General features: G+C 40.0%; 1 protein-coding gene across 1 annotated transcript in view; it reads left to right on the top strand.

Moving 5' to 3' along the window:
* The window catches only part of LOC148851744 (phosphatidylinositol 4-kinase beta 1-like), a 55704-nt gene that overhangs the window by 3014 nt on the left and 25144 nt on the right, over nucleotides 1-27546 (top strand). Inside the window, exons 2-8 of the mRNA XM_088943844.1 lie at nucleotides 6199-6390; nucleotides 6497-6545; nucleotides 7370-7502; nucleotides 7802-8327; nucleotides 11707-11787; nucleotides 11885-12007; nucleotides 13344-13413. Of these exons, the coding sequence (XP_088799970.1) occupies nucleotides 6199-6390; nucleotides 6497-6545; nucleotides 7370-7502; nucleotides 7802-8327; nucleotides 11707-11787; nucleotides 11885-12007; nucleotides 13344-13413 (1174 nt within the window). The remainder of the gene's footprint in view (nucleotides 1-6198; nucleotides 6391-6496; nucleotides 6546-7369; nucleotides 7503-7801; nucleotides 8328-11706; nucleotides 11788-11884; nucleotides 12008-13343; nucleotides 13414-27546) is intronic.

Genomic DNA, 27546 nt, shown 5'->3' on the forward strand with positions numbered 1-27546 from the left:
GTAATAAGACATTCACTTAGCCACTTTAGATGTTATCAAATGGTCCTTTAGTATAAAATACCTCACCCTTAAAAGAATCCTGTCATAGGTTACTGCTAAGGGTGTAAGCAGTGACCTGCTGTTCTATAGGTTAGAGGAAGGCAGATGGATGAGATGTTGAGAATTGAGAGAGGGATGTAAGAACAAGGTTTTAGGTAGATGGATGGTGTAGAGAAACTGATGCTGTGGGGCCACTCTGTCCGTAGGGTAGAATGTACCTAGTCTATTTGTTATGTTTTTCTGTTATTCTAGTTCTGTTATTCTAGTTGTTATTTACTTTTCAGTTTTATATTGTTAAGTGTTATGATGTAAACACCAAGGGCAGATGTGTCCTTTCCTGTAACTAGCATAACATATAAATATTAAGTTGAAGTGGTGGCGGTAGGTGAGTTAGAATCTGTCCCTCCTTTCAGCAACTTGTGTTCTCTTGCTTCTCTTCTATTCTCTCCTTTTCTCTCATCTTCTCTTCTGTTTTACAAACCTAAAACCTTTTAGGATTCAAGACTGATTACAGTCTTGATCTTCTACATGGTATTAGAGCCTATCTAGGGCTTCTCATGTGTATCTAGTCCAACCGACCACATGAGAACTAGCTAGGGTTGGAAGTCTTGAAGAAGTTTTTCGGCGGCTGATTCTTGGAGATTACCAGGAGAGGTTCACAGCAGTTGAAGACTTGCCGCAACCTGCAGAGAGTTGGTAATCAGGAAGAGGCAGCGAAGGTTAGGGTTCAGGTAACCCTAGAAGACAGTACACCGAAGGCAGGTAATCAGTAAGTAAGTTTGTTTCTTTACTGATTTTTAGAGATTGTAATCAGCCGAGATAGGTTGGACCTATCTAGAAAGAGGGGCCGAACTGTGTTCAAGTTTGCTCTAGGGTTTGGCTTGCCGAACAGTGATTAAGTTTGTGTCTAGGGTTTGATTGTTGGGCCAAACCCTCCTCTTCAAAGGGGATTAGTTTTTAGGGTTTCACAGTGCCCTGCGACAAGTCCCACTGGTGCGGACTGCTTGGAGAGTGCAGCTGAGCACTTTAGTGATTTTAGATCCTCAAACCTACAGTTGAAACCCTAATTTTGCTCTCACAATAGTGTGCCCCACAGTAGTGATTTCAGAGAACATCATCTCAGATTGATAGGCGATTGATTTTAGATCAGTTTTGTGTTGGTATTCCTGATCGGATCAGACCAGTTTCAGATCACATCGGTTTTGTGTTGGTATTTCTGATCGGATCATATCAGTTTCAGATCAGATCAGTTTCGGATCAGCTTTCAGACTTACTTCCTTGACTCTGTTTGAAAAGTAACAGTCTTTTCAGATCAGATCAGTTTCGGATCAGCTTTCAGTTTTCAGTCATTTACTTTTCTAAGAAAAGATAGGTTGAAGTGATCTTGCGGCAAGCCCTAGTGCTGGACTGAACCTTGTGATCTACCTAGAGCTGTCCTCAGGTCTATTGTTGGCATTGATCAGATTCTAGGGTTTCACAATAACCCTACTGTGATCTACCTATACAGTATTGATTAGATTATGCAACTGAATTGATCACTTTAAGGATTGATTAAAACCCTAATTCTGCAAAGGCAAATCAGACCTCATTCTAAGTTGTTTTAAGACTTGACCGAGATGGAGTTTAAAAATCAGGCAGAAGGCAGCTTTGGGAGCATCAGTTATGGTAGTGTTTCTGAGATGGGTTGTCAGCTTACAACCGTAAATTCAGGTGCTCTAGCTTCAGCCTACCATGTCTCAGCTCCAGGTACTACTGAACCTTATTGGGTAATAGATTCAGGTGCATCCGACCACATGACTAGCCTGCCTTCATTGTTTACCTCTTACCATTTGTCATCTGGTAGGGATAGAGTATCTATTGCTGATGGCTCCCTGGTTCCTATTTCTGGGAAGGGGGACATTAAGTTATCAGATACTATCTCCTTGTCTTCTGTCTTACATGTTCCTAAGCTTGATACTAACCTCCTTTCAGTCAGTAGTATTACCAAACACATGAACTGCTCAGTAACTTTCTTCCCTGACTGGTGTGTTTTTCAGGACTTGGAGACGAAAAAGGTGATTGGGACTGGCCATGAGACGAATGGGATCTATCTGCTCGGGGAGAGTTCTCGTCGGGAAGAGGTCACTTGTTTCCCAGAGTGTGACCGATTGGGTCATTTGTCTTTTCGATCCTTAAAGAGTTTGTTCCTACTTTGTTTGAGTCTGTTGAGTTGTCCCAGTTGCAATGTGAAAGCTGTGAGTTTGCTAAACATTGTAGAAACTCTTATTCATTGAGTAATAAAAGGAGTAATCGTCCTTTTGATCTCGTGCATACGGATGTTTGGGGGCCATATCACATTCCTTCTATGGGTGGGTACAGATATTTTTTGTTATTTGTTGATGACCATACCCGGTTTTCTTGGGTTTATCTTATGGGTTCACGAGATGAGGTTCCCGCCCTGACTCAAAACTTTCACCAAATGATCCTAACCTAGTTTGATGCCAAGATTAAAGTTCTTAGATCTGATAATGCAAAGGAGTACTTTGCTAAGTCATGGGCATCTTACCTTCTTACTCATGGGGTTATCCATCAGAGCTCTTGCCCTCATACACCTCAGCAGAATGGGGTTGCAGAAAGGAAGAATAGGCACATCTTGGAGGTGGCTAGAAGTCTTATGTTTACCTCCAATGTCCCTATTCGCTTTTGGGGTGATGCTATCCTCACGATGGTCTATCTTATTAATCGGATTCCTTCCTGGGTTCTTGATTTGCGATCTCTTTTTTCCCTTCTATACCCACATGAGGAGTTGTTTTCTATTCCCCTTAAGACTTTCGGTTGTACCTGCTTTGTTCAGCTTCTCAGATCCCATCACTCTAAGTTTGAACCCAAGGCCTCCAAATGCATTTTCCTTGGTTATGCACGAACTCAAAAGGGGTATTGCTGCTATGATCCTGTCTCAGGGAGGAGGTTCGTCTCCGTGGATGTCACTCTTTGAGGAGACACCCTATTATCCTCGGGTTTCTCCTCAGGGGGAGAGTAGTGAGAGTAGGGGTTTAGGTCCATTTCTTCAGGGGGAGAGCAGTGAGAGTGGGGTAGTTCCTTTACTTATTCCATTGGGTGTTGGGAGCTGCAATGGTGAGGGTGGTCAGAGGGATTAGGAGTTGAGGCGGAGCTGCAATGGTGAGGGTTGTTAGAGGGATCAGGAGTTGAGGGTCTATCACAGGTGGTGCAGGCAGGTTGATCCCGATCATCAGCAGTCCAGGCCAACTCCAATCTCATCTGCGGCTCCAGGTCCAGGCATTACAGTCCCAGGACCCACAGAGACTTCTTCTATTGTTGCTATTTCACCTCCTACAGATGATCTTGATCTTCCGATTGCAGTCCGTAAAGGGAAACGGCATTGTACCACACCTACAACCCACTGTATTTCCCATTTTTTATCCTATGAGCGCCTATCACCTACCTACAGGTCCTACCTTAGTTCCATTTCCAATGTCCCTATTCCAAGAACAGTGCAAGAGGCTCTATCAGTCCCGGAGTGGAGAGGTGCAATGCAAGTTGAAATGGATGCCCTGTTGAAAAATAATACCTGAGAGCTAGTTGACTTACCCAAAGGAAAGAAACCAGTTGGATGCAGGTCGGTATTTACTGTAAAGCACAATGCAGATGGTTCCATTGAGAGATACAAAGCTCGGCTAGTTGCAAAAGGGTTCACTCAGACTTATGGTATAGATTACTTGGAGACGTTTGCCCCGGTAGCCAAGATGACCACCATTCGGGTTTTATTATCTCTTGCAGTAAGCCACACTTGGCCCTTGTACCAAATGGATGTTAAAAATGCCTTCCTGAATGGGGACTTGCAGGAAGAGGTTTACATGCAGTTGCCTCCTGGATACTATGATACAGAGACAGGTAAGAAAGTCTGCCGGCTCAATAAGGCATTGTATGGTTTGAAGCAGTCACCTAGAGCTTGGTTCAACAGATTCAGACTAGCTCTTGGGAAGTTCGGGTATGTACAGGCCCGGTCGGATCATACACTGTTCATCAAGAGGGTGGAGTCTTCACTGACACTACTTGCAGTATATGTTGATGATATTGTAGTGACAGGAAATGACAGCCATGAGATTGAGTCCCTCAAACAGCTCATTCATCAAGAGTTTGAGGTGAAAGATCTGGGTCCACTACGGTATTTTTTGGGTATTGAGGTTGCTAGATCTAAACAGGGGATCTTTGTCTCACAGAGGAAATATGTTTTAAATCTGTTGGCTGAAATTGGAAAGCTGGGTGTTAAACCTGCAGATACACCCATTGAACAGAACCACAGGATTAGTGCAGAAAGTGGAGAGCTGCTTGAAGACAAAGTTATGTTCTAGCGGTTAGTGGGAAAGCTCCTATATCTGTGCCTCACTCGGCCAGATATCAGTTATGCAGTTAGTGTTGTCAGTCAGTACATGCATTCTCCTAGAACCACGCACCTTCTAGCAGTAGAAAGAATAGTAGCATACTTGAAGAGATGCTCGGGTAGAGGTATATTGTTCAAGAACAGTAACCACATGAAGGTAGAGGTCTATACGGATGCCGATTGGGCTGGGAGTTTTGATGACAGACGGTCTACCTCAGGATATTGTGCCCTTGTGGGAGGAAACCTTGTCTCCTGGAGAAGTAAGAAGCAGAGTGTTGTCTCCCGGTCGAGTGCTGAAGCAGAATACAGGTCCATGGCCAACAGAGTGGCTGAAATCCTATGGCTAAGATTTCTACTTGAGGAGTTGGGTATTGAGTATGAGAAGCCTCTGATGCTGTATTGTGATAATCAAGCAGCTATTAATATAACACATAATCCAGTGCAGCATGACAGAACCAAACACATTGAAGTTGATCGGCATTTTGTACGAGAGAGGGTCTCATCTCAAGAAGTATGCCTCCCTTACATCACTTTCAGTATGCAACTAGCAGATATCCTCATTAAAGTCGTATCAAGAAAGAAGCTAGAAGCGGATCTATCCAAGTTGGGAATGATAAACATTTACTCCCAACTTGAGGGGGAGTGTAGAGAAACTGATGTGGGGCCACTCTGTCCGTAGGGTAGAATGTACCTAGTCTATTTGTTATGTTTTTCTGTTATTCTAGTTGTTATTGACTTTTCAGTTTTATATTGTTAAGTGTTATGATGTAAACACCAAGGGCAGATGTGTCCTTTCCTGTAACTAGCATAACATATAAATATTAAGTTGAAGTGGCGGCGGCAGATGAGTTAGAGTCTGTCCCTCCTTTCAGCAACTTGTGTTCTCTTGCTTCTCTTGCTTCTCTCATTTTACAAACCTAAAACCTTTTAGGATTCAAGACTGATTACAGTCTTGATCTTCTACAATGACAAGATAGCTATGAACTTAGCCTATGACAGTTGATGCTTGGCAGCCTATTTTTGATAGGCTTTACTTTTTTAACTTTTTATGAATGACAGCTGCTGACATGTAAAGGCCATCCTAACTATTTAAAACTTAAAACCATTTGCCTTTACATTGGCAGGAATTGATAAATAGGGACGAACAAATGACCATATGTTTGAAATTAAAATATTTAAAAATTATAACAAGTAATAATAAAAATATATTAAATTATTAATAATGTTATACATATACCACAATTTATCAAAAAAATGTTATACATATACCATTCAGTTCGGTTAATCACTGTTTTTTTTCATCTATGTTAACCGAAACTAATAGAAAACTGTTTCTTTGGAAAGATATCAAATCGAAATGAAATCAGCTGGTTCAGTTAACCATATTTTTCGGTTCAAATTTTCGGTTTTGCTTGTTTTTTTTTGATTTTTCATGAGCACCCCTAGTTACTGCCATGGGAATTGAACTGAGCTCTGCATAAAAAATACCATGAGGAATTCTTTGTACTTGTACACAATATTTCTTCTCTTTTTTAGTGCTTTTATATGATCCATCTGTCAAGGCTTACTGTTGATTTGTTTACTTTCTTCTTCTTTTACCTTATTAATAAATCGTGTTTCCTTTATAAGGTTCATACTTTTACTTTATAACATGTGTAAAAGAAAATTTTGAGTGCCTTATTTTGATGTTCTTATTTAGTGTGCATCAAGCCTTATTTGCCTTTGTAAATAGATCATAATTTTCCTTTGTATTATCTTTTGTGCTTTTGATATGACAGAAGCGTCCAGGTTCACCAAGGCAGAGGAATGAAAAATCACATACAAAACCCCCATTACCTAATAATTCCACACCTCAGATTCGAAAAGGAACATATCATGTTTCATTGGACTTTGTTCAATCACTGTGTGAGACTTCATATGGGCTGGTGGATATTTTCCCAATTGATGATCGCAAAAGTGCTCTTCATGAGGTTATACATACTTTTTTATTGTTTTATCTGGCTTGCAATGTGGTTAAGTTTCTTCTCTTGGCAATAAGATGCTGGAGTTCTGATGTTATGGTTCTTGTGTTGCTAGTCACTTGCAGAGATCAATTCACATATAGAGGCTGCTCAAAGTAGTGGAGGTATTTTTCCCTGATCTTTGCTCAGTTCTAAAAGATTGATACTGATCTGCTAACGTACATCTTGTTTTTCAGTTTTTGTTGAGTTTATTTGTAATTTTATCAAGTACTTATGGCCTATGCAGTAAAAAGAGTTTTTGAAATTCTTTGGTTGGTAAATGATCTGGATGAATTTAGACATAAGATACAAACCGAAGAAGTCCATGATTTTTGATGTTAATATTATTGACAAAGAGTTGGTTCTTTAAAAATGTGGGGCGTTTTTAGGAAGTGATGCTTTGAGAAAGTGAGAGTGGGCCTTGATGCAATGGTTGGGTTGCTCTATTGTGACTTGGGTGACCAGGTATCAAATCTTGGAAACATCCTCTCCATGTCTTTAGGGGTAAGGCTGAGTACATCTATCCCTCCTCAGATCCTGCATTGGTGGGAGCCTTGTGCACTGGGCTGTCCTTTTTTATGCTTTAAAAAAGTGGGCTCAGAATCCTCTTTTTTGTTACTGTGATGCTTTTATTTTGGGAAAGCAAATTAACAGCACATGGTGTAAATTTACTCAATCCATTCTATTCTTCAGAGCAAGTTAAAGGATTAGTTTTTCTACATATGTGGGTGACTGGGTGCTACAATAGTGTCTCTAGCTGATGCCAACGTTATGCCTCTGCCTCATTGAAACCTGGTCTAATCCTGTCTTATGTTTGGCTGGGCTTGGGCCTAAAACTCAAAGGCCAATATTGCCTTATCTTGGAATTGAGTACTTTGCTGTTTTCTGTTCTAATATTTCTTGGAGACCTGATTCAATTATTGGCTGTTTTTTCTATTTGTTATTATAGGAGTTTGCTTTCCAATGGGGAAAGGGATGTATCGAGTTGTCCATATACCTGAAGATGAAGCTGTTCTCTTGAATTCTAGGGAAAAGGCGCCTTACTTGATATGTGTTGAAGTTTTGAAATGTGAAGTGCCAAGGTATTTTTTAATAAGCCTGATTTGAGTCGAGTGCTAACATGTTTGTTCTTTGGTACCTTTTTTTGAAGGTATTGGTAAAATCTAAATAGACTTTATTGGTATGGTATTTTCTAATGAAATTTACCTACTGTTATTCATAAAAAAGACTTGGTACACTTGTTGTATTGTACATTTTAGTTTATCTAAATAGAGTTTATTGGTTAGTAAAATCTTTTGTTATCAATGAGTTCTGTTATCTAATGAGAAAGGGATTCATTGGTCAAAATTACAGTCTTACACGCTATTTTTTCCTTTGCTAGCCATACAAAGGAAGCATCCAATTCTCAAAAGCTTTCTAGAGGAGGCATTCCATTAGCAAATGGAGATGTACAGTTGCCAAAGCCTCCTCCATGGGCATATCCTTTATGGACCACACCAGATATGTATCGTAGTGGTACTGACAGGATGTCAAGATCTACTTCTCAGGCTATTGACCATGCCATGGCACATTTATGGGAGGCCAAAATTAAATTTGTTAGTGTCACCTTTTCAGTGGATAAGGAACCACCTGTACAGCCAAGAAATACTGACATAAATCACTCAGAGTCTATCATTCTGCACAGCATTTCAAATTCTGCTTCAATGGCATTGGCAGCAATTGATAGTGAAGGTTCACAGTATTCTTCACAAGGGTTTGGAGCACAACATGATAATGATTTGCAGTGGGTAAGAGTGATTTTGACAGTAGATCCTGGTGTCAGCATGGAAGACATAGAAGAACAAGAGACACCACGTCGAAAGGATCACCGCCGTGTTCCAAGCACTATTGCCATAGAGGAAGTAAAGGTGGGATTGTTAATCAGTTGTTATTAATGTATTAGAGTTTATTAAATTGTGATAGCTTTACTACATGCTGCCACGAGTTACTTAGATGCATATGCACTTGTTTGTTGAGTGATCATCTAATGAGATTACTGAGTTTGTATTGCCTTGCATGCTTTGATCTGATTGATTTTGAGGCCCCCCCCCCCCTTTTGGGTTTGTTTGTTTCCCATCAATTGATTGTAATAGAATCTTTGTAACATGTCTGGATCTTGTTGAAAGTGTTTTTTCTTCTTTATGCTCACCTAATGCTTATCTGGACAACCATTCCTGCCACACATCCTCTCATCCTAAGAAGAGACCATAAAGAAAGAATATGAAATGGAAAGAGAATGAAAGAAATAAGTTCATGTTTTCCTTTGATTTATTTTTGATAAGCAATGGTAATAAAGCCAGATTGGCCACCCTGATTACCATGCCCCCTTTTTACTATTACAGATTACAACAATGCCCAAAATAGAGTGGATCTGTCCACTCCTTGTTTTGCGAGAACATCTGCCAGTCCATTTGCTGTTCTTTTTACCCATCCAAAGCTAGTGTTACAACTTTTTGCAAGGTAGTCAATTTCCTTGAAGGCAAATTATATTTCCAAGGAACTGAAATAATTTGTTTTGCCCAAGAAATAACCAATAAGGAATCTTCTTCCACTTCAAGCTCTCTAACGCCCATCCGTATTGCCAGTTTTAGTCCTTGTAAGAGAGCCATTGTCTCAGCCTTAACCGAGTCACCAAATCCAATTGGCCCAGAGAATAAGGCCACAATAAACCTTGGTGGTTTCTGAAAACTCCCCATAAACCCGCCCTCCCCGGATTACCAAAGGAGCTCCCATCAAAATTTAATTTCAGTTTGTTTGCCCTTGGAGGTTTCCATTCCATCATTACTACTTCTTTGTGCATATTTGTTTGTACCACTTCAGACCATTTCCATATTAAGTCATTTGTGGAAACATCTCTGAACAGCTCCAATGTTTTAGCCCAATGTGCAGATCTGATCCTTATGAATTCAATCACTTCCTCAATTGACCTAATCTTTTCTTGGAAGATTCATTGGTTTCTCTCCTCCCAATTTTCCATAGACATCTTCCCCTTTTCTTGCCTTAAGAAACTGGAGTTAAATAGGCTAGCCACATCCTGAGGGGGTACCCATTTGCAACCAAAAAGAGAGCAGAAGTAGTCCCAAATACAAGTTACAAACGAACAGAAAAGTAGTAAATGAGGAAGGTTCTCACCACTGGCCTTGCAATGGAAACACACATGAGGAGAGAGGCAATTATTTGGCCTTTTATTTTATTTTTCTTGTAGCACGTCACAGGTGTTTAACTTCCCAAGGAAACTTTCCCAACATAGCGCCTGTGCCTTAGGAGGGATTGGTTTGCACCAAATTTCTTTCACCAGGAGATTTACCCCCAAGGGTTCTGAACTAATAAGGAGGTTAAAAAAAAGAAACACAGGAGACGTGACCATCAGGGGAGGGGTACCAAACTCTACCATCCAAGAGATTTTGATCCAAGAAAACCTTTTCCAAGAGAGAGAGAAAGGGGATAAGGGATTCACACGCATTATCCCTCAACTCCCTTTTTGAACCCGAAATCCCAATTTAAACCACATGATGAAGGCCTGCCGAACCTAGTGACCGGTTCGTTAAGGTAGGTAGTACCTCAGAGATTGCCTTCCAAGGGGAAATTGTAGAAGTGTGAGGCACTGAGGTGCCAGTTTTGCATCCCAGCCATTTTCTGCAACACCATGAACGCTTTCAATGATCTTGTGCCACAATCTGTCTTCCTCTAAGGGAAATCTCCATAACCACTTTCCTAAGAGAGCTGTATTCCTCTTAATCATGTTTCCAATTCCCAAGCTTCCTTGCTCCTTTGGTTTACATACCTGTTCCCATTTCACCAAATGATCTTTCTTTTCATCTCCTGGCTCCCACAAAAGAATCCCTCATCATTTTTTTAATTGCTTTGCGATTTTCACTGGGATTCTAAAGGTGGAAAGGTAATAGGTAGGTAGATTAGCTAATGTGGATTTGTTTGACGTAATTCTTCCCCCTAAAGAGATACAGTTTCTCTTCCAAGATGCTAATTTTTTAGCAAATCTTTCCACTATTGGTTTCCAGAAACTATCTGCTCTAGGGTTTCCTCCCAACGGCATACCTAGGGACTCAAGGGGCCAAAAGTGACAAGTGGTCTTCATAATTGCATTTAATCTAGCTAGATTTAAATAGGTCTTTTTCATTCATATGTCACTTTTATTTGTCTGTTGGCCTTCAACTTCCTTTCTGCAAGCCTCCCTATTAAGAACCCATTTCTTTTCCTTTTTATTTCAATGTAACTATGTAAGTTGGACACTTGGATGTTAACCAGTAATTGATCATTATTATCATTAATTGATAAGCGTTCTCTGGGGATTTAGAACTGAATTTTCATCTCCCTAACGAATTGTCTTGATTTCTTTCCCGTTTCAGTACATTTTTGGCACTATGCCAGTAGTCAGGGTATTGGTCTAAACCAGGGTAGGCGACTGGTGCTCCTGCATTGGTTAGGAAGCTGTGTGACTTGCAAAGGAACAGAATGCTGGGGGGTGGGATGCAGGTGGTTACAACCCATTAGCAAGTTGTAAGCCCATTTGTAAGGTGGAGATGATGGTCAGACCTCCAAAGGTTTGAGGATTTGGTGGATGGAGTGAACTGGTGGAGAGAAGTGGGAGTGGCCAGACCTTGTGATGAGCTTTCTATATGCACCCTCTTGAGAGGGATCAGACCAGCTATGGTTCTGGCAAAGGGGAAAGTTGGTGGAAGGGAAAGAGAGAATGAGAGGAGAGAGAGAAAGTTTGGATCCCCCACTCCGCATATTCGGATTCAATGTTTATATATTTTCTTTTCCGTAGACGAGAAAGATTTTTCTGTAATCTTCTGGTCATTTTTTTTATCAATAACAGAGAATCTTCTGTTCATTATGCTATGCCAGCATAGGTGGACAGCTGTTAGCGACTTGTCTATATGCTTGATTTAATGCTTGGCTTGGTTTGCTATTTTGTGACCCTGTCTGGGATGGTTTAGTTTTGGTTCAAGATGGATTGAACAAGACCTGTGTTCTTTTCCATGTCTATGCCCTTACACAGGTTTTAAGTATTGTGCTCCTATTTTTATTTAATTCCAAAATTTTCTTAGGTGGTGAGGGTTTGCCACTTTAGGCATAGTATTACAACCACTTATTGTACTTGGGTTTTATTTTGATGGTTGTGTTGTAAAATTCTATCTCTTGAACCTGTGTTATTCAATCATTGATGTTAGCTATTGCAAACATGCATTTGGTTGTAAACTTCCCAAATTTTCTTCCATTTAGGCTGCTGCGGCCAAGGGTGAGACACCTCCTGGACTTCCTTTAAAAGGGGCAGGCCAAAGATCATCAGATTCTCAACCTAAGGTGAGCACATGCTGCACATTTTTTTCTCTATGATTTGATGGAAAAGGTATCTGAGAAATTTCATATCTGATGGAATATTTAATGCTTAACCAAACAGGTTAGAAATGGTGGTGTACCCAAGGCAACTGATGCCTTAGCTGGAGAACTTTGGGAGGTAAAGAAAGAGAGGATATGCAAGGCTTCAGTATATGGAAAATCCCTTAACTGGGACTTGCGCTCCGTAAGGCCTTTATTTATTTATTTATTTTGGTCTCTCATAATCTCTATCAACTTTTTCCTTTAACAAGTGGCCTTGTAGAAACTGTTTAAGGTTAATGAACTATGGGTTATCTGGTTATTAACAAATCAATCAAAATGGAGTGTAAACTTTGCCGGCCCATCTTTTTATTTATTTTTTACTACTATCTTTTTTGTAAACTTTGCAAGCCAGATGATACACTGATTTGATAGTGGAGGGAATGAAGAAGAAGAGTGTAACTTATAAAGTTGATGTACTTGCTGTTCAAGATTGATGGCAGCCTTGTATGGAGATGGCCTGACCTGGTCTGAATTGTAATATATATATTTTTTTCTGTCAGTTTCGGTCAGCATAATGCTGTTCTGCGGTACCCGGATGTACAGTTTTTTGGTAATCTGATCATCTGGTGCTTTTATTGCAATAAGATCAATACCAAACTGTTGTTTATTAAAAAGAGGATTGATGGCTGTCTTCATCTCATTATCTGTGAAAAGACTTGAGTTCCTTGGTGGAGCTAGTATAAAAATGGTCGTTAATTTTAAGTAGTACATTTTATTAGCATTGTTCCCTATGTGTTATATGTGGATTTCATGATGTTACTCTATGATAATAGATTTGGGGACTAATTCAGCCATTATAGTTATGTAGTATTTGGAGTGTCTACCACAGCCCCACAGGGTGGGACAACATTTGGGAGTTGGTGTGTGCATCTTGAGAACTCAGTTTCTTTTCCTTTCCATTCTTCAAGGATTTGAAGTTTCAAGTTTTAGGGAAAGGAGAATTTTTCTCTTTCTCTCTCCCTCTCTCTATTTGTGGACTGCTGGTTTGATGGCTGACAACTAGGGTTCCTACAACTTTTAGATCTGGTGGTTAATGAAGGTAATTTTGGTGATTAATGCTGAAGAATGGAGATAGGGAAGCAAGTAGTTGGCATGCCGTTAGCTGTCCAGTAAAGAATAAGCAGGAAGTTAGATTACATCAAGGAAGCATTGTAGAAATGGGGGGAAATAGATAATTCTTGTTGCTGGAATATACTGCAGCGACATAGATTGCTTAAAAGAACTAGAAAGAACCAAAATAGTTTACAAGCAAGCCTCAATAGATGATAAAATGAGGAAAAAATAGGCTAAGATAGTTTAGTTGGTTAATTATTGTCACTCATTCCTGCACTTATCTTGTTATATATAATGCTTGATGGTTCTTCATTATGAATATTCTGCATGCTCTCTATTGATTCATAGTTCTATGTCTAATATATATCATTCTCTCTCTCGCTCTCACATTAATGTGACTTTTAGTTTTGTTGTTTCATCTGTAGGTTATTGTGAAGAGTGGTGATGATTGTAGGCAGGAGCATCTTGCTGTGCAACTTGTTTCTCACTTTTATGGTCTGTATCTTTTTCATATTTAAAATGATCATGTATTGGCTTGTCATGCAGTTGTAAACCATGATGCGTTGAGGAGCATAGAATATAGACGAACTTAGAACAAAAAGAGGCCATTATTTGGTGTAATGGTAAAATTTCAGGCTGTCAAGCTTGACAATGCAGGCTTAAGACTGAGAGCGGTCACTTTCTGCAAAAAATGCCAAAAGTTAGCACCATAGTAGCCTGATGGTCTTGGAGACTAAAATTGAAATATAGATGTTTATTATATTTCATGCAATCAGTCTTCTGTATATTTTCTGTATCCTTTTCCAACCTTTTCCATTAATAAACTTGAGAAAATTTTGAACACATTGCTATTGTATTTAACCAATTTTGGTGGCTTGTTTGGTTCCATTTTCTTTGTAATAGAAAACTGGTATCGTGCCAGAGACATATTTATAGAGCTTTAGAAATAAAAATAGATTATCTGAGCCTTATCTCAACTATATGGACTCGGCTACATGAATCTTGTTTTGACATTCCATTCTGTTTAATGCCATTGTTCATTGTTAAACTATGAGCACTTAAATCATTTCTTACTACTTAGAACCATGTTCCTTTTGGTTTCCCCCTAGCTCTTCTAGCCCCTTCAACTTGTAATAGATTGCGTATTCTTATAGGTGCGATAGGTGGTCTTCTATGCACATGACTAAACCATTTTAGTCTACTCTCTCTTATTTTATCATCCATTGGAGCTACTCCTAGGTTCCTTCAAATGGCTTCGTTTCTGACCCTATCCTTTCTAGTTTTTGTCCATTCATCCATTTCAGCATAGACATTTCTGCCTACAATCATTTTTGGACATGTTTCTTGACTGCCCAACCCCTCTGTTCCATACCATAGTTTTCAAGGCGCCAAGGCGAGGGCATAGGCATCACCTAGGTGATGGATTTTTTCAAGTAAAAATATGTATCCTAGGGTAGTTTCCTAGGCTCCATAATCATATTTCCTTAATAATTATCCATAATTTTCTGGAGAAAAGTATAAACTTCATGTTAAAGTATAGAAAATCAACATATTCATGAGAAAAACAGAAGAAAGAAAAGAAATTTTAAAAAATGTAAGGGCTGAACCCCTATTTCTGTTATAGGAAAAGAACAAAAGAAAAGGTGGAAGAAGAAAGTTGGTATATAGTATAGACACACAAAATTAGTAAAAAAAAAAAGAAGTAAATGTGTTGGTTAGACAGCATTTTAAGTTCTTCCTTACTTATTGGTTCAGGTTTTGAAGTTTTTTAGTGTTCAATGGAGCATTTAGCAATGTTTGTGTTGATTAAACCCTAACAAATAAGAAAATAGTAAAAAAATTAGTATATAAACACACAAAATGAATATTTTAGTTTAAAATGTCTATTTTAAAATTGTAACCTCAAAAAATTAAGAATATAAAGGTTTTGTCTAACACACTATAGAAAACTTCTTGGTGATTTGGCGAGGCAAACCTCCAAGGGTGCCTTGTCGCCTAGGCGTCGCCTCGACAACTGCATAGGGCTGTCAATGGGTTGGGACAGGGTGTCCCAGTCCCGTTTCGATTATTAATCGGGACAAAATGATAAATCCAGAACCGTCCCGATTATTAATCGAGATAATTAAGTCTGATCCGATAGATCCGATTATGCTGGCATCTATATTTATTTATATAAATAACAACTTAAAATTTGATTTTTGATAACGACCTAAATAAAAATGGCAGTAAAATAGTAAATTATTTATATGTTAACAAATAGTGTTTTTTAACTAAATTACTGCTAGCATATAAATAATTTACCCAGTCCTCTTCTCTATTTTCAAAACAGCTTAAGAAAATGGCTCCAGAGCACCAGGGAAAAGGGGCAATGTATGAGCAAATGGTCAGCTGTCTCTGAGGATTCATGACAAAGGCAACAAACATTATGTTGGGTCATGTACTTTCTCAGCAGCATATCCACCGTCTGGATTCTATTCTATCCAGCAGCCCAAGCAAAGAATATAATCTTGGATGATGAAACTTGAGCTCGCCAAATCCAGCTCTAAGAGATGTTTTGAAACTTACCAAGCAAAGCCAAATAACAGGATTTTGTAGAAAAAGAGCTTGACTTATCCCTTAACCAGACCCAGGAATCTTTTTGGTAGGGCCCAGCTGAATAGCAGCCAACTTCTGTAGCAATTATCCAATGAACAATACTTCCTAGTCATTCAAATTGCGCCTGAATTTGGGTACCCACACCAACTGGGAGCTTACCCATTCTGCGCACTCCTTTAACAGAAATCTGTTTGTTCAACAATGCTATACAAACTTGGAAATAGATTGCAAGCTGCAAAGAGCCTGATCATCACACCATACATTGGACCAAAAGTAAATCTGTTCACCATTGCCGAGTTTCAGCCGAATATGCTTGTCAAAATCTTACTCCAAATTTATAATTCCCTTCCAGACCGAAGAACCGTAGGACTGGACAGGTATAAGAGTTTCCCACTCCATTGGTGTGGTTCCATATTTACCACCTACAACCTGTCTCCAAAGGTGAATAGGCGCCTCCCCAAAACGCCAAAGCCATATACCAAGTGGAGCCTTGTTTATCAATTTTAACTTCCTCAAGCCTGTACCTCCTTTCTCCCTAGCTTCACAAATTTTGTCCTAAGCCACCATACGAAATTTCTTTTCTTCATTTGGACCTTCTCACAAAAAAATTCCTTAGGAGCTTTTCCAGCATACCTGCCAATACAAAAGGATTGCTAATCGGATCCAAATTCGGATATGATTCAATAAATTTCTGAATTCGACTGATTATTTAATTCTTATATATAATATATAAAATATTCAAATGTTTTATATAATTTATATATAATTAACTTGTATAAATAATTTATATATTTATATACTTTAGATGTGATACAGTCCACTAAAAAACTGTAAAATATTTCAGATTATAACAAAAGAGAAGAAGAAGAAGAAAAAGATGGAGAAGTGAGAAAAAAGAAGGGGTTCGATGGTCTCCTTTTCAATCTCTCGATTCTTTTATTAATCTTACTAAGATTGAATAAATTACAAGTCTGCCCTTAAGTGGGCGTCCAGATCATCAACATGCTTAAAAAAATCATAAAAAAGAATTAAAGGCCCATCAAGAAACAAAACAAGGAAGAACTAACAATAAGATTGTAATGAGCTAGGGCCCATACGGCCCAATCTCTCTACAACTTTATATAAATAAAACATTTCTTTTATATATTTATTAATTACCTAAAATAATTAATTGGTCGAACTTGAATCAAATCGAATATTCAAATATTTAGTCGAATTCGAATTCAAACATTAATTTTCTATATCCATCGGATATTGAATTTTCTAATCGGATTCGAATTCGGATATTGCCTGATTCATTCAAGTTCAATCAATTTACACCCCTAGAAGAGGGAAAAACTTTAGCTGTTGGGGGTCAACAGCCTATGCTGTTGAGAGAATTTCGGGGAATGCCACGTTACCGTGAGAATGGGTAAATTAGTAATTACATATTAATTTACTTATACTAAAATCAAAGCATGGACGTGAATAGGTGAACTGCCCAGAACGTGCCCAGCCCAGATACTATATCAACAGCCTATGCTGTTGGGCCCCAATAGCCAATGTTAATCCCTAGAAGAGAGCCTACTCAACAGCCAAGTGTAGCAGCTAACTCATCTTTGTGAGGGACATCTCCATTCGGAATCAACTAACATTTTTTGCAAATTGATCTTCAGCCCAGAGGTTGCCTCAAAACAGATTGCAACAAGGGAATACTTGGACCATTCTCTCCTACTGAAAAACCTTCCCTTCTTTAGCTTTCTTCACCATCCTGCCCAAAGGATCAATAACTAGAGAGAATGGCAAAGGGGAAAGAGGGTCCCTTTGTCTCAAACTCCTTTCCCCTGGGAAGTAGTCTGTAGGATCACCATTGGGCATTGATCATAATAGAAAACTGAGGGTAAGATATACATCACTTGATCCAATTCATCCAAACTAAACCAAAGCCCATCCTCCCCAAAATATAATCCACAAAACTCTTGTTGACGTTGTCACATGCTTTCTCCAAATCAAGCTTACAAATAACACTTGGAATACCTTGTCGCACCCTTGAATCCATACATTCATTCACAATCAGAGGGCGGTCAAGAATCGGGTGCCCATCCACAAAAGCACCTTGATGTGGAAAAACTAATTTTCCTACTACTTTGCAGAGCTGATTGGCCAAAACTTTTGCCATAATAATCTGGGATTGGCTTTTCTCCTTCTTTGGGTGTAGGTGGAATATGCCAACGGAGATTAAAACGCTGTTTGATCCATCAACCTTTGGATTGCCGAAGAGAAGGGGAAGAATAATGTGGAGATGCACTAGAGCAGCAGTGATCTGGACAATTATGGGAAGAAAGAAATGCAAGAATTTTCCAAGAGAAGGAAAGAAATAAACAACAAATTATGGAGTGTGTTATGACCAGGGTTATACATTGGTTGCAAACATTGGACCTCTTCAAATATTTATCTTTTGATGTTATCTGGAGGAATTGGAGCTTCATAGCCTTTAGTGCAGTACAGAAAATTAAAGCAAGGTTGGTTTGGAATCCTCCCATTGAAGATTGGCGGAAACTAAACTTTGATGGAGCAGCCAAGGCAACCCAGGTCCGTCTGGCATAGGAGGGGCTGTGAGAGACAAGGAAGGAAATTTAAAAGCCATATTTTCAGGACCAATGTGACATGGAGACTCTTTAAAGGCAGAACTATATGCAGCCCTACAAGGCATTCAGATTGCAAAAGATTTAGGAGTGGAGAAATCGATGATAGAAGGGGACTCCAAGGTGGTGGTGGGTTGGCTAAAGAACCCAGATTCAGTGATTTGGTGTTACAGAAATGAAATGAAGAAATTCAAATCAATCACACAACAAATGATTTTAATTATACAATGGGTGGGAGGGGAGGCCAATGAACTGGGTGATTCTATAGCTAAGCAAGGGGTAACTAGGGATCAGATGTACGGGGCCTATTTGTTAATCTGCTATATATTTTTGTTAAAAAGTGAGGCTGCACCTCGTGCCTCACACTGGGATGCTTGTAACAGATGTAATCCTTTTCTTCTAGTGAAATTTAATGATAGTTATTTATCAAAAAAAAAAAAAAACTTTTGCTATGACCTTATAAAGGCTTCCAATTAAGCTTATGGGGCAGTAGTCCTAAGTTGGAGGCACCCTGCACCTTTGGTATTAAAGGAAATAAAAGTGGATTTGACCCCTTTAGACAATTCACAATCATCATGAAATTCCTTCATAGCTGCCATTAGATCCTCTTTGATAAAACTCCAGCATCTGTTGTAAAAGCCTGTTGAAAAACCATCGGGTCCCAGAGCCTTATCTCTCTTCAGGTCCTTTAAGGCAGCCAACACCTAGTCCTCTTCAAAATGTTGCTCTAACCGTGCCCTATCCCGTTCAGACAATTGATCATACATTACACCATTGAACAAAGGTCTTCCAACATCCACTTCAGTAAACAAGTTTTTATAGAAAAAGACTATACCTTCTGCCACCTCCTGCTACCCCTCTGACCGTTCCCCATTTACTGATATACTCAACATAGTGTTTTGTCTATGCCTAGTGTTGACCATCTGGTAAAAAATGTGTTCTTATTGCCTAACCTTCAACCACAGGACCCTAGATTTCTGCCTCCATGATATTTCTTTCATTTTAGTGAACCTCCCTTATTCATCTCTTGCTACAGACCTCTTTCTCCTATCACCTCTGTTAAAGAATCAATTGCTTCCCTTTCATCCAACTTCTTAATAGTAATTAACATCCTCTCCTTATGTTCGTGAATACAATCCACCTCATTCTGACTTCAATTTTTAATTTTTCATTTTAGACACTTCAACTTCAATTCAAAGCTCCTCCTGGGTTTTCTTAGAGAGGGGGCAGACTCCTACTGGAGTTTCAGCTTATCTAGAAATCCAGGAACCTCAAAATACATGAGTTTCAATAAAAAAGAACCTAGATGACAGCTAACTTCTCCCATTTGCAATAGGATAGGCATATGATTGGAAGTTGGCCGAGGAAGAGCCCATTGCACTATGTCTGGAAATTCTTGTTCCCAATCCCCATTAATTAAGAAGTGATCCAACTTAGATAGAATTGGGTTGGATCTAAAATTGTTCAAAGTGAGAAGTTCTCCCTCTAGAGGGAGGTCTATGAGACCCATTCTATCAATGAAGTCTCCAAATTTCATCATGGCAGAGGAGTAATGTGTTCCACCCTTCTTTTCAAACGTGAACCTTATTATATTAATTAAAATCTCCTGCAATGCACCAAGGTACATGCCACTTGTCATAGAGTTCCACCAGTTCTTGCCAAAATTCTGGACTCCTACTAGCATCAACAGGTCCATACACCCCTATAAGCAATCACTTTTGAGTCCCCTGTTACTAATTTGCATCTAACAAACAGAGAAAACTGCCCCAATATGGAGTCAAGAACCCGAACCACCTCAGTGTTCCAAAGCAAGAGAATACCCCCAGAAACTCTTGCAGTAATCCTTCTGACAACTCTCTGTTCAAGGAATCACTTCAAGATTGTTTTTTGGTTTCTTGGAGTATCACCACTTCCAAAGCCCATTGCCTGATCGCAAATTTAACAGATCACTGTTTCTCTGGGGCCCCAAGACCTCTCCATTCCAAGAGAGAGTTTTCATTTGCAACTAGAAGAAACACCCCTCTCCAATGGTCCTCCAGACGCCCTGCATCCTACCACCACCACCACCCTTGCTGGCATTACCCCTGCTTGAACCACCCCGCTCTCTCCCACTTCGCTCAACCCGGGATTGTTGTTCATATTCCACTCAAGTTGTTGAATTCAGCTCCTCTTCACCTCCCCTAGCATTCCTCTTCTCAATGGCCAAGAATTGTGCCAACAGTTCATTCTCATGCCCTTCAAAGGAAGTCCCATGGGGTCTCCCCATATCCAGAATATTATGCTTAACCCAATCAGAGACACTCACATGGGCTTGTCTTTATTTCTGAGTATCATCTGCCTCCATTTTTTTTTCGATAAATGATTGAATTTTATTCAATAAAATCAATAAGATATTACAATACAGCCTTCCCAAAGGAGGGGCACGAGCTGGTACCTCTCCACAATAGCAACAATGTACTACCTCAGACTAGTAACAAAAAGTCAACAAAGCTGCCCAGAAATACTGTTCCCTTGATACCCCTTGTTTAGGTAACCCATCCGCTATGGTGTTAGCTGTTCTATCCACCCACTGAAAAATAACATTCATGTTCCTTGAGAACTATTTAGCTTTCCTCATAATACCCCTGTAGCACCAGACCACTGAATCTGGATTTTTTAGCCAACCCACAACAACTTTGGAGTCTCCTTCAATATTCAAATTTTGAACTCCTACCCACAACAGCTTTGGAGTCTCCTTCAACTGCCTCCATTTTTTATGAACAATAGAAAATTTTATTAATGATTAACACCAACAGATGCACCAAGGGTAACCTCAGTTACCCCTGAAAGGACAAATTAAGAAGCACCCAATTTTATTTTAGAAACAGTAATTTACAATTTAGCCCAAAACATTGAGTCCCTTTATACCCCTTGTTTAGCTAATCCATCAGCTGAAGAATTAGCTGATCTTTGAACCCACCTTATCTTCACTTCCATCTCCCTCATCAGCCACTGAAATTCCTCTCATTACTGTAATTCCATAGGCTACTATTATCTTTATTCAGCCACTCTAGTACCACCTCCAAGTCCCCTTCAATTATGAGTCCCTCAGTCCCTCAGTCCAATTGGGCCCGAGTACAAGTCTGAAATGACCCCATTCTCATCCCTGAAGACACCTCCAATCCCTGACTGTCCAGGGTTCCCTCTACTACTCCCATCAAAATCCAGTTTTAAGAATCCAGCAGGTGGGGGGGGGGGTCCAAGGCACACTCACTACTGATTTTGCTCTGTGAACAGTTTGCAATTTCACCCCACTTCCTTGGCATGTCATCCACTGTGTAATCTGTAAATAGCACTAAGGATTTCAGCCACTGTACAAACCTAATATGAATTGTAGCCCTCAGTTCTTCAGGCCCTTTCTCAACTTTTGAAAAAAATCCTGGAATTTATTTCTTCCCATAGTGACCAGCATACTGCAGCCCTCAATCCCCTCCACATAATCCTTCCTCTTTTCACTCTCCACCTGAAAAAAGAAGGGGAGAATAGACTCTGCATGTCTGATGGAGGATGAGGATTCCAACTACATCCAAAGAGAGAAAAGGTCCACTCCCAAATAGATTTTGCAAATTGGCAAGACACCAGTAAGTGGAAACCAGTTTCCCCCTTCGCTTTGCAGAGATCACATCAATGAGGTGACAAGCAAGTATTGGGTCTCTTCTTTTGGAGCAAATCATCAGTGTTAATTCTTTCCAGATAGGCTTCCCAACAAAAACTACCAACCCTGGGAGGAATTGGTCTGCACAAAACCTCCTTAACCGGGAAAGGGGGGGTAACTGAATTAGTGGGCTGGCTTAAAACTTTAAAGAAGGAAGCATAGGAAAAAGAGCCATTTGGGCTAGGGGTCCAAATAATAGAGTCCACCTTTGAGGGGTCTAAGAAGACATTATCAAGAAGATCGAGGAGGCTCGAAATACCATCAAGGTCTGAGTCCCTCACAACCCTTCTCAGACCCAGGTTCCACCCAGGCTCAGAATTGGAAGAGGAAGGGGTGATGAAAGAAGAAACTGGCTCATTCTTAAAGTCCGGAAGAGCATACAAAGAAGGAAACCGATCTTTTAAAGGTGCAGTCTCCACCCAAATCTGTTCCCAAAATTTTATGGAGTTTTCTGAATTCAAGTCATACCTGATATAAGGGGAGAAAACTGGTAGCAGATCATGAATGGATTTCCAAGGAGAGGTACTTGTGGTCCTAACTTTGATCCCAACATCCCATCCATTTTGCTCCAACCCATGTATGCTTGCCACTATCCTAGCCCAAAGCTTCTCATGCTCCAATGGAAATCTCCACAACGACTTCCTCAAAAGAGCCATATTTCTTTTTCTAATGTTCCCAAGCCCCAAACCACCATCGTTTTTTCTCTTGGTCACCACCTCCCATCTAACTCTATGATCCCTCTTCTCCTCTCCTGGCTCCCAAAGGAAGTCTCTCATCATTCTCTCCAACCTGCTAGAGACCTTCATTGGGACTTCAAATACTGACATGAAGTAGATGGTTAAGTTTACTAGCATGGCCTTAATCAGTGTAGTCCTTACACCAACAGAGAGGTAATTCTTTTTCCAGGAGGCAAGTCTCTTTTCAAATCTTTGCACCACCGGGTTCCACAAGCTCTCTCTCTTAGGGTTATCACCTAGAGGCAATCCAAGGTAATTCAAAGGCCATTTCGAAACTTCACACCCAAGCACTTCTGCACTCTCCTTAATCTCTTCCTCCTCCAAATTCACACCCACTACACAACTTTTCCCAAAGTTCACCTTCAAATTTGACATTTGCTCAAAGAGTTGTATCACCAACTTCATATTCCTGATAAAACCCACATTACCTCATTCAAAGAACAAAATTGTGTCATCAACAAACTGTAAATGAGTGAGGGGTGTTTCCTCCCTTCCAACTCTCCAACCTTTGATAAGACCCCTAGAATCTGCCTTGTGTATCAACTTCCCCAAAACATCAACAATTAGAATGAACAAGAAGGGAGAAAGGGGGTCTCCTTGTCTTATACCTCTAGTGGTTGGAAAGAAATCTACCACTGTCCCGTTCACTAGCAGTGAATAGTGACAGTTCCGAATACAACCCATGATCCATTTACACCATCTGGCCCCAAACCCAAATTTGGTCATAACTTTCCTAAAAAATTCCCAATCCACCAAGTCATAAGCCTTTTCTAGGTCCAACTTACACACCACCCCCTTCTTTTTATCCTTCTTAAAACTCTCCACACTCATTAGCAATGAGGATTTGATCGGTAATCTGTCTTCCACTCACAAAGGCTCCTTGTTTTTGTGCAATGATGTCTGACAATACCTCCTTCAATCTTAAAGACAACACATTTTCGATAATCTTGTCTATGCTTTTAACCAAACTGATTGGTCTGAAATCCCTTGGGTGTTAGGCGTCTTTCTTTTTTGGAATCAAAGCTATAAAGGTGGAGTTCACTCCTGGGTTAACAATTCCTTTCCCATGAAACTCTTCAAACACCAATAGAAGGTCATCTTTCAAAATATCTGAACAATCCTGATAAAAAGCCATTGTGAACCCATCCGACTCTGCGGCTTTTGTTCTATCCATAGAAAACACAGCCTCCTTGATTTCTTCTAACTCAAACCCTCTTTAGCCTTCTTCTATTGTCCACCCCTACATTTGGCTAGTCCAACCCTTCTACCCACACCCCACTACTTACAACCTTCTTAGAATGGATTTAAAATGATCTACACATGCCCCGACAATCTCCTCTTGTTGCGTTAGTTCCACTCCATCAACTGCCAATTTGGAGATAAAATTCCTCATTCCTCCTTCTCCTTCCATTTGCCAAAGAATGAAAATACCTGGTGTTCGTATCTCCCTCTTGCAACCATTTACACCTAGACTTTTGCCTCCAGCATATTTCCTCCTTATTGTAGGTAGTCCTCTAGCTGCTTTCTCAAATATCTTCTAAGTTCATTGTCTCCCTCTCCAAATTCTCCCCCTTCTCTAGAATCCAAGCTTTCAATTTGGTCTATCAAAGCTCTCTTTCTTTCTTCTAACCTCCTGAACTCTAAAAGATTCCACTCCTTACTCTTTGCTTTCAAAAATTGTAATTTCTTATGGAATTTCATCCCCTCCCATTCCACCATTGGGTTATATTCGTACCACCACTCCCCAACTCTCTCAGTAAACCCAGGATGAAGTAACCACATATTTTCAAATCTAAAAGGGGCAGGGCCACCGCTCTTTCTTTCCTCCTTGCCTATTGCTATGGGCCAATGATCAGAGGTCATCCTAGGGAGAGCTCTAGATGCCAAAGAAACACCCAATTTTACTTTATTGATAACATCTGAGCCCAGAAACAGCTTTCCTTGTGTACCCCCCCTGTTTTGCTAACTGATCTTCCATGTTGTGAGCCGATGTTGGAACCCTTTGAAAGTCCACCTGCATACCTTCTGTAAATCTTTTAATCTTCTTGAACTCTTTTCTAAGAACCACAGAGCTTGTTCTTTCTGTCTTAGCCAACTGATAACTACTTTAGAGTCCCTAACTATCATTTTTCTCAACCCTATCTCCATTGTCTTTTGTAATGCAAACACCGTTGCCGTCAGTTCAGCTGTAACCGAATCTCCCTGTCCACATGAACCTGAATACATACCAACCACTTTCCTCCTTTCATTTCTGAACACCTGTCCTATACCAGAGGGGCCTGGATTACCCAGCCTGCATCCATCAAAATTCATTTTAATAACCCCATTTTCCGGGGGAGCCCAGTCCCTTGGGCTGTGTTTGGTTTGAAGGAAAGAGTAGGGAAAGGAAGGGAAGGTTAAGAAAGGCTTTACAAATCTTGTATAGATTTCCCTACCTTTCCCTTCTTTTCCCTACCTTTTCCTTCAAACCAAACATAGCCTTATAGTTTTCTTCTTGGAAGAGGGTAGTGCTGCAATTGTTCTCCATCTCCTTATCAGAATATCATATGTAAAATCAAAACAGAGTTTCAAGGATTTAACCCAGAAAACCACTTTGGCTGTAATTCCATCTATCAATGCTTCTCTGCACCTTTTTCTTCCTTCAAATATCATCTGTTTCTTTCCTCCCACTGCCCTTGTGCATCTCCACAATATCCTGCCCCTCTTTCTTGGCCATCTGAATATAGATTCATCAAACAATCTGTCCAAACTCTCAGGGGTATTCCTCCTGCAACCAAAGAGAGAAAAACCACTCCCAAACACAGTTAGCATAGGGACAAGAAATCTGCAAGTGATAGGCAGTCTCACCATTTGACTCACATATATATTTTTTTTTGGAAAAGGTAAAGTAATATTTATTGAAACAAGAAATACACAAGGGAAGCTGAGGTCAGTCCCAGAAAGGCCAACTGATCAAACCAGCAGTTACACATTCCACCAAGAACTAGAAAGAAAAACAGCAGACACATTACAATTTCTGAAATCCTCAGACACTGACACCCAAGAAATCAACTTGCCCACTGCTATCTGAATTAGCTCTTCCGGACTTAAAGCCTTGCTACAGAATATCCTTCTATTTCTCTCAGATCAGATGGACCATAACACAGTATTAGGAATGGTCTTCCTACACTTCTTTTTCTTGTTCAACCCCATGAGCTTCCAGCAACACAACAGCTCCTTAACCGAACTTGGCATGGCCCAACTTAAATTAATAGAACTGAAGAAATGATTCCCAGCTGAGAAGAAAACAGGCAGTGAATGCACAAATGATCAGTGGTTTCAGCAATGCTCCCACACAAGCTGCATGACAGGTCCAAAAGCTGAATACCCCTTCTCACAAGGTAAGCTCTAACCAGACATTTATTTAGAGCCATAGTCCAAACTAGGAAATTAGATTTAGTTGAGCTGATGGAGTTCCACACCTGATGGCAAGGGAAATCAGAAACATCCTGTCTACAGAGATTAGAAACCAGAGACTTGACAGAGAAAACACCATCTGAATTCCACTTCCACTGCCACTTATCCTCTGAGCTGAAATCCAACACTTGATTCTGAAGAAAGGTCAACAGGTTCATAACCTCATCCACCTCCCAGTCTAAAAGATTCCTTCTAAATGAAGGAGACCAAAGAACTGAATCACCAGATACACTGCAGCATTCTGCAACAGAAGCCTCTTGGTTAGAAGCACACTGGAAGAGGAGAGGAAAGGAATCACCATTGCCAACTTTAATTGAGACCCCAACAGCAAGAGCTGAGAAATTCTTTATTATCCCTTTCCACAAAGAGTTTCCCCAACTGGGAGGAGGGTCCCTAGTTCTGCAATTGCCCCATTCCACCCCATATTTACCAGCAATGAGAGATCTCCACCAGGCATCATTTTCTGCTACAAATCTCCAAATCCACTTGCTGGGCAGAGCAGAATTAAAAGATTTCAACATCCTTATGCCTAACCCCCCCTTCATCTTTGGGGAGGCAGACTTGATCCCAACTTACCAAGTGAACTTTTTTCTCCTCTTCCCAGCCCCTCCAAAGAAAATTCCTTTGAAGATTTTCAAGTTTACTTGCAACTTTGTTTGGAATAGGGAAAAGAGAAAGGAAATAGGTGGGTAAATTGGAAAGAGTACTCTTAATCAAAGTCTCCCTACCCCCAAAAGAAAGGTATTTTCCTTCCAAGAAGCCAATTTTCTCTCCATTCTCTCAATTATTGGGTCCCAAATTGAAGATAAACCATAACTCGCCCCCAGAGGAAGACCCAAATATTTGATTGGGAGTGACTCAATCTGACAAGCCAAAATCTCAGTACAATCTGCTAAATTTGAAACCTGACCCACTGAGTTATTTGACTCTTGTTCCAATTGACTTTAAGGCTAGAGATCACCTCAAACCAAGATAAGATCCCGGGAATTAATTCCACTTGGGAGGGTCTAGTTCGGGGAAAGACACCAACCGGGCCTCTTTTCTGTAACACATCACACATGTTAATTGCACTATGAAAAACTTGCCAATTGAGTGCACTCGCTTTAGGGGGAATAGGGCGATACCACACATCTTTAACTGGAAATTAGGAACCATTAGAATCAGAGGATACCAAAGCTTTAAAGAAAGAAGCATAGCTGAAGACACCCGAAGGGTGAGAAGACCAAACTCTACAATCTTGCTTACTCGCATCTAAAACAACCTCATCAAGCAATTGCACAAGGTTTGTCACCAAATCCAACTGAGAATCCTTAACATTTCTGTGAAATCCTAAGTTCCACCCATACCCAGATAAAGAAGGGAAGGGGATTAAAAAATCTGAAACTAGTTTACCCTTAAAAGATGAGAGAGCATGCTAGGAAGGAAATGATGCCCTCAGAGGTACTTCCCCTACCCACAAATCTTCCTAGAACCTGATTTTGTTCCCTTAATTCAGATCATACTTGATATAATTGAGGAAACT

The sequence above is a fragment of the Nelumbo lutea genome, chromosome 5 (genome assembly GCF_056320005.1).
Source record: "Nelumbo lutea isolate HS-2025 chromosome 5, American lotus-T2T, whole genome shotgun sequence".
Classification (NCBI taxonomy): domain Eukaryota; kingdom Viridiplantae; phylum Streptophyta; class Magnoliopsida; order Proteales; family Nelumbonaceae; genus Nelumbo; species Nelumbo lutea.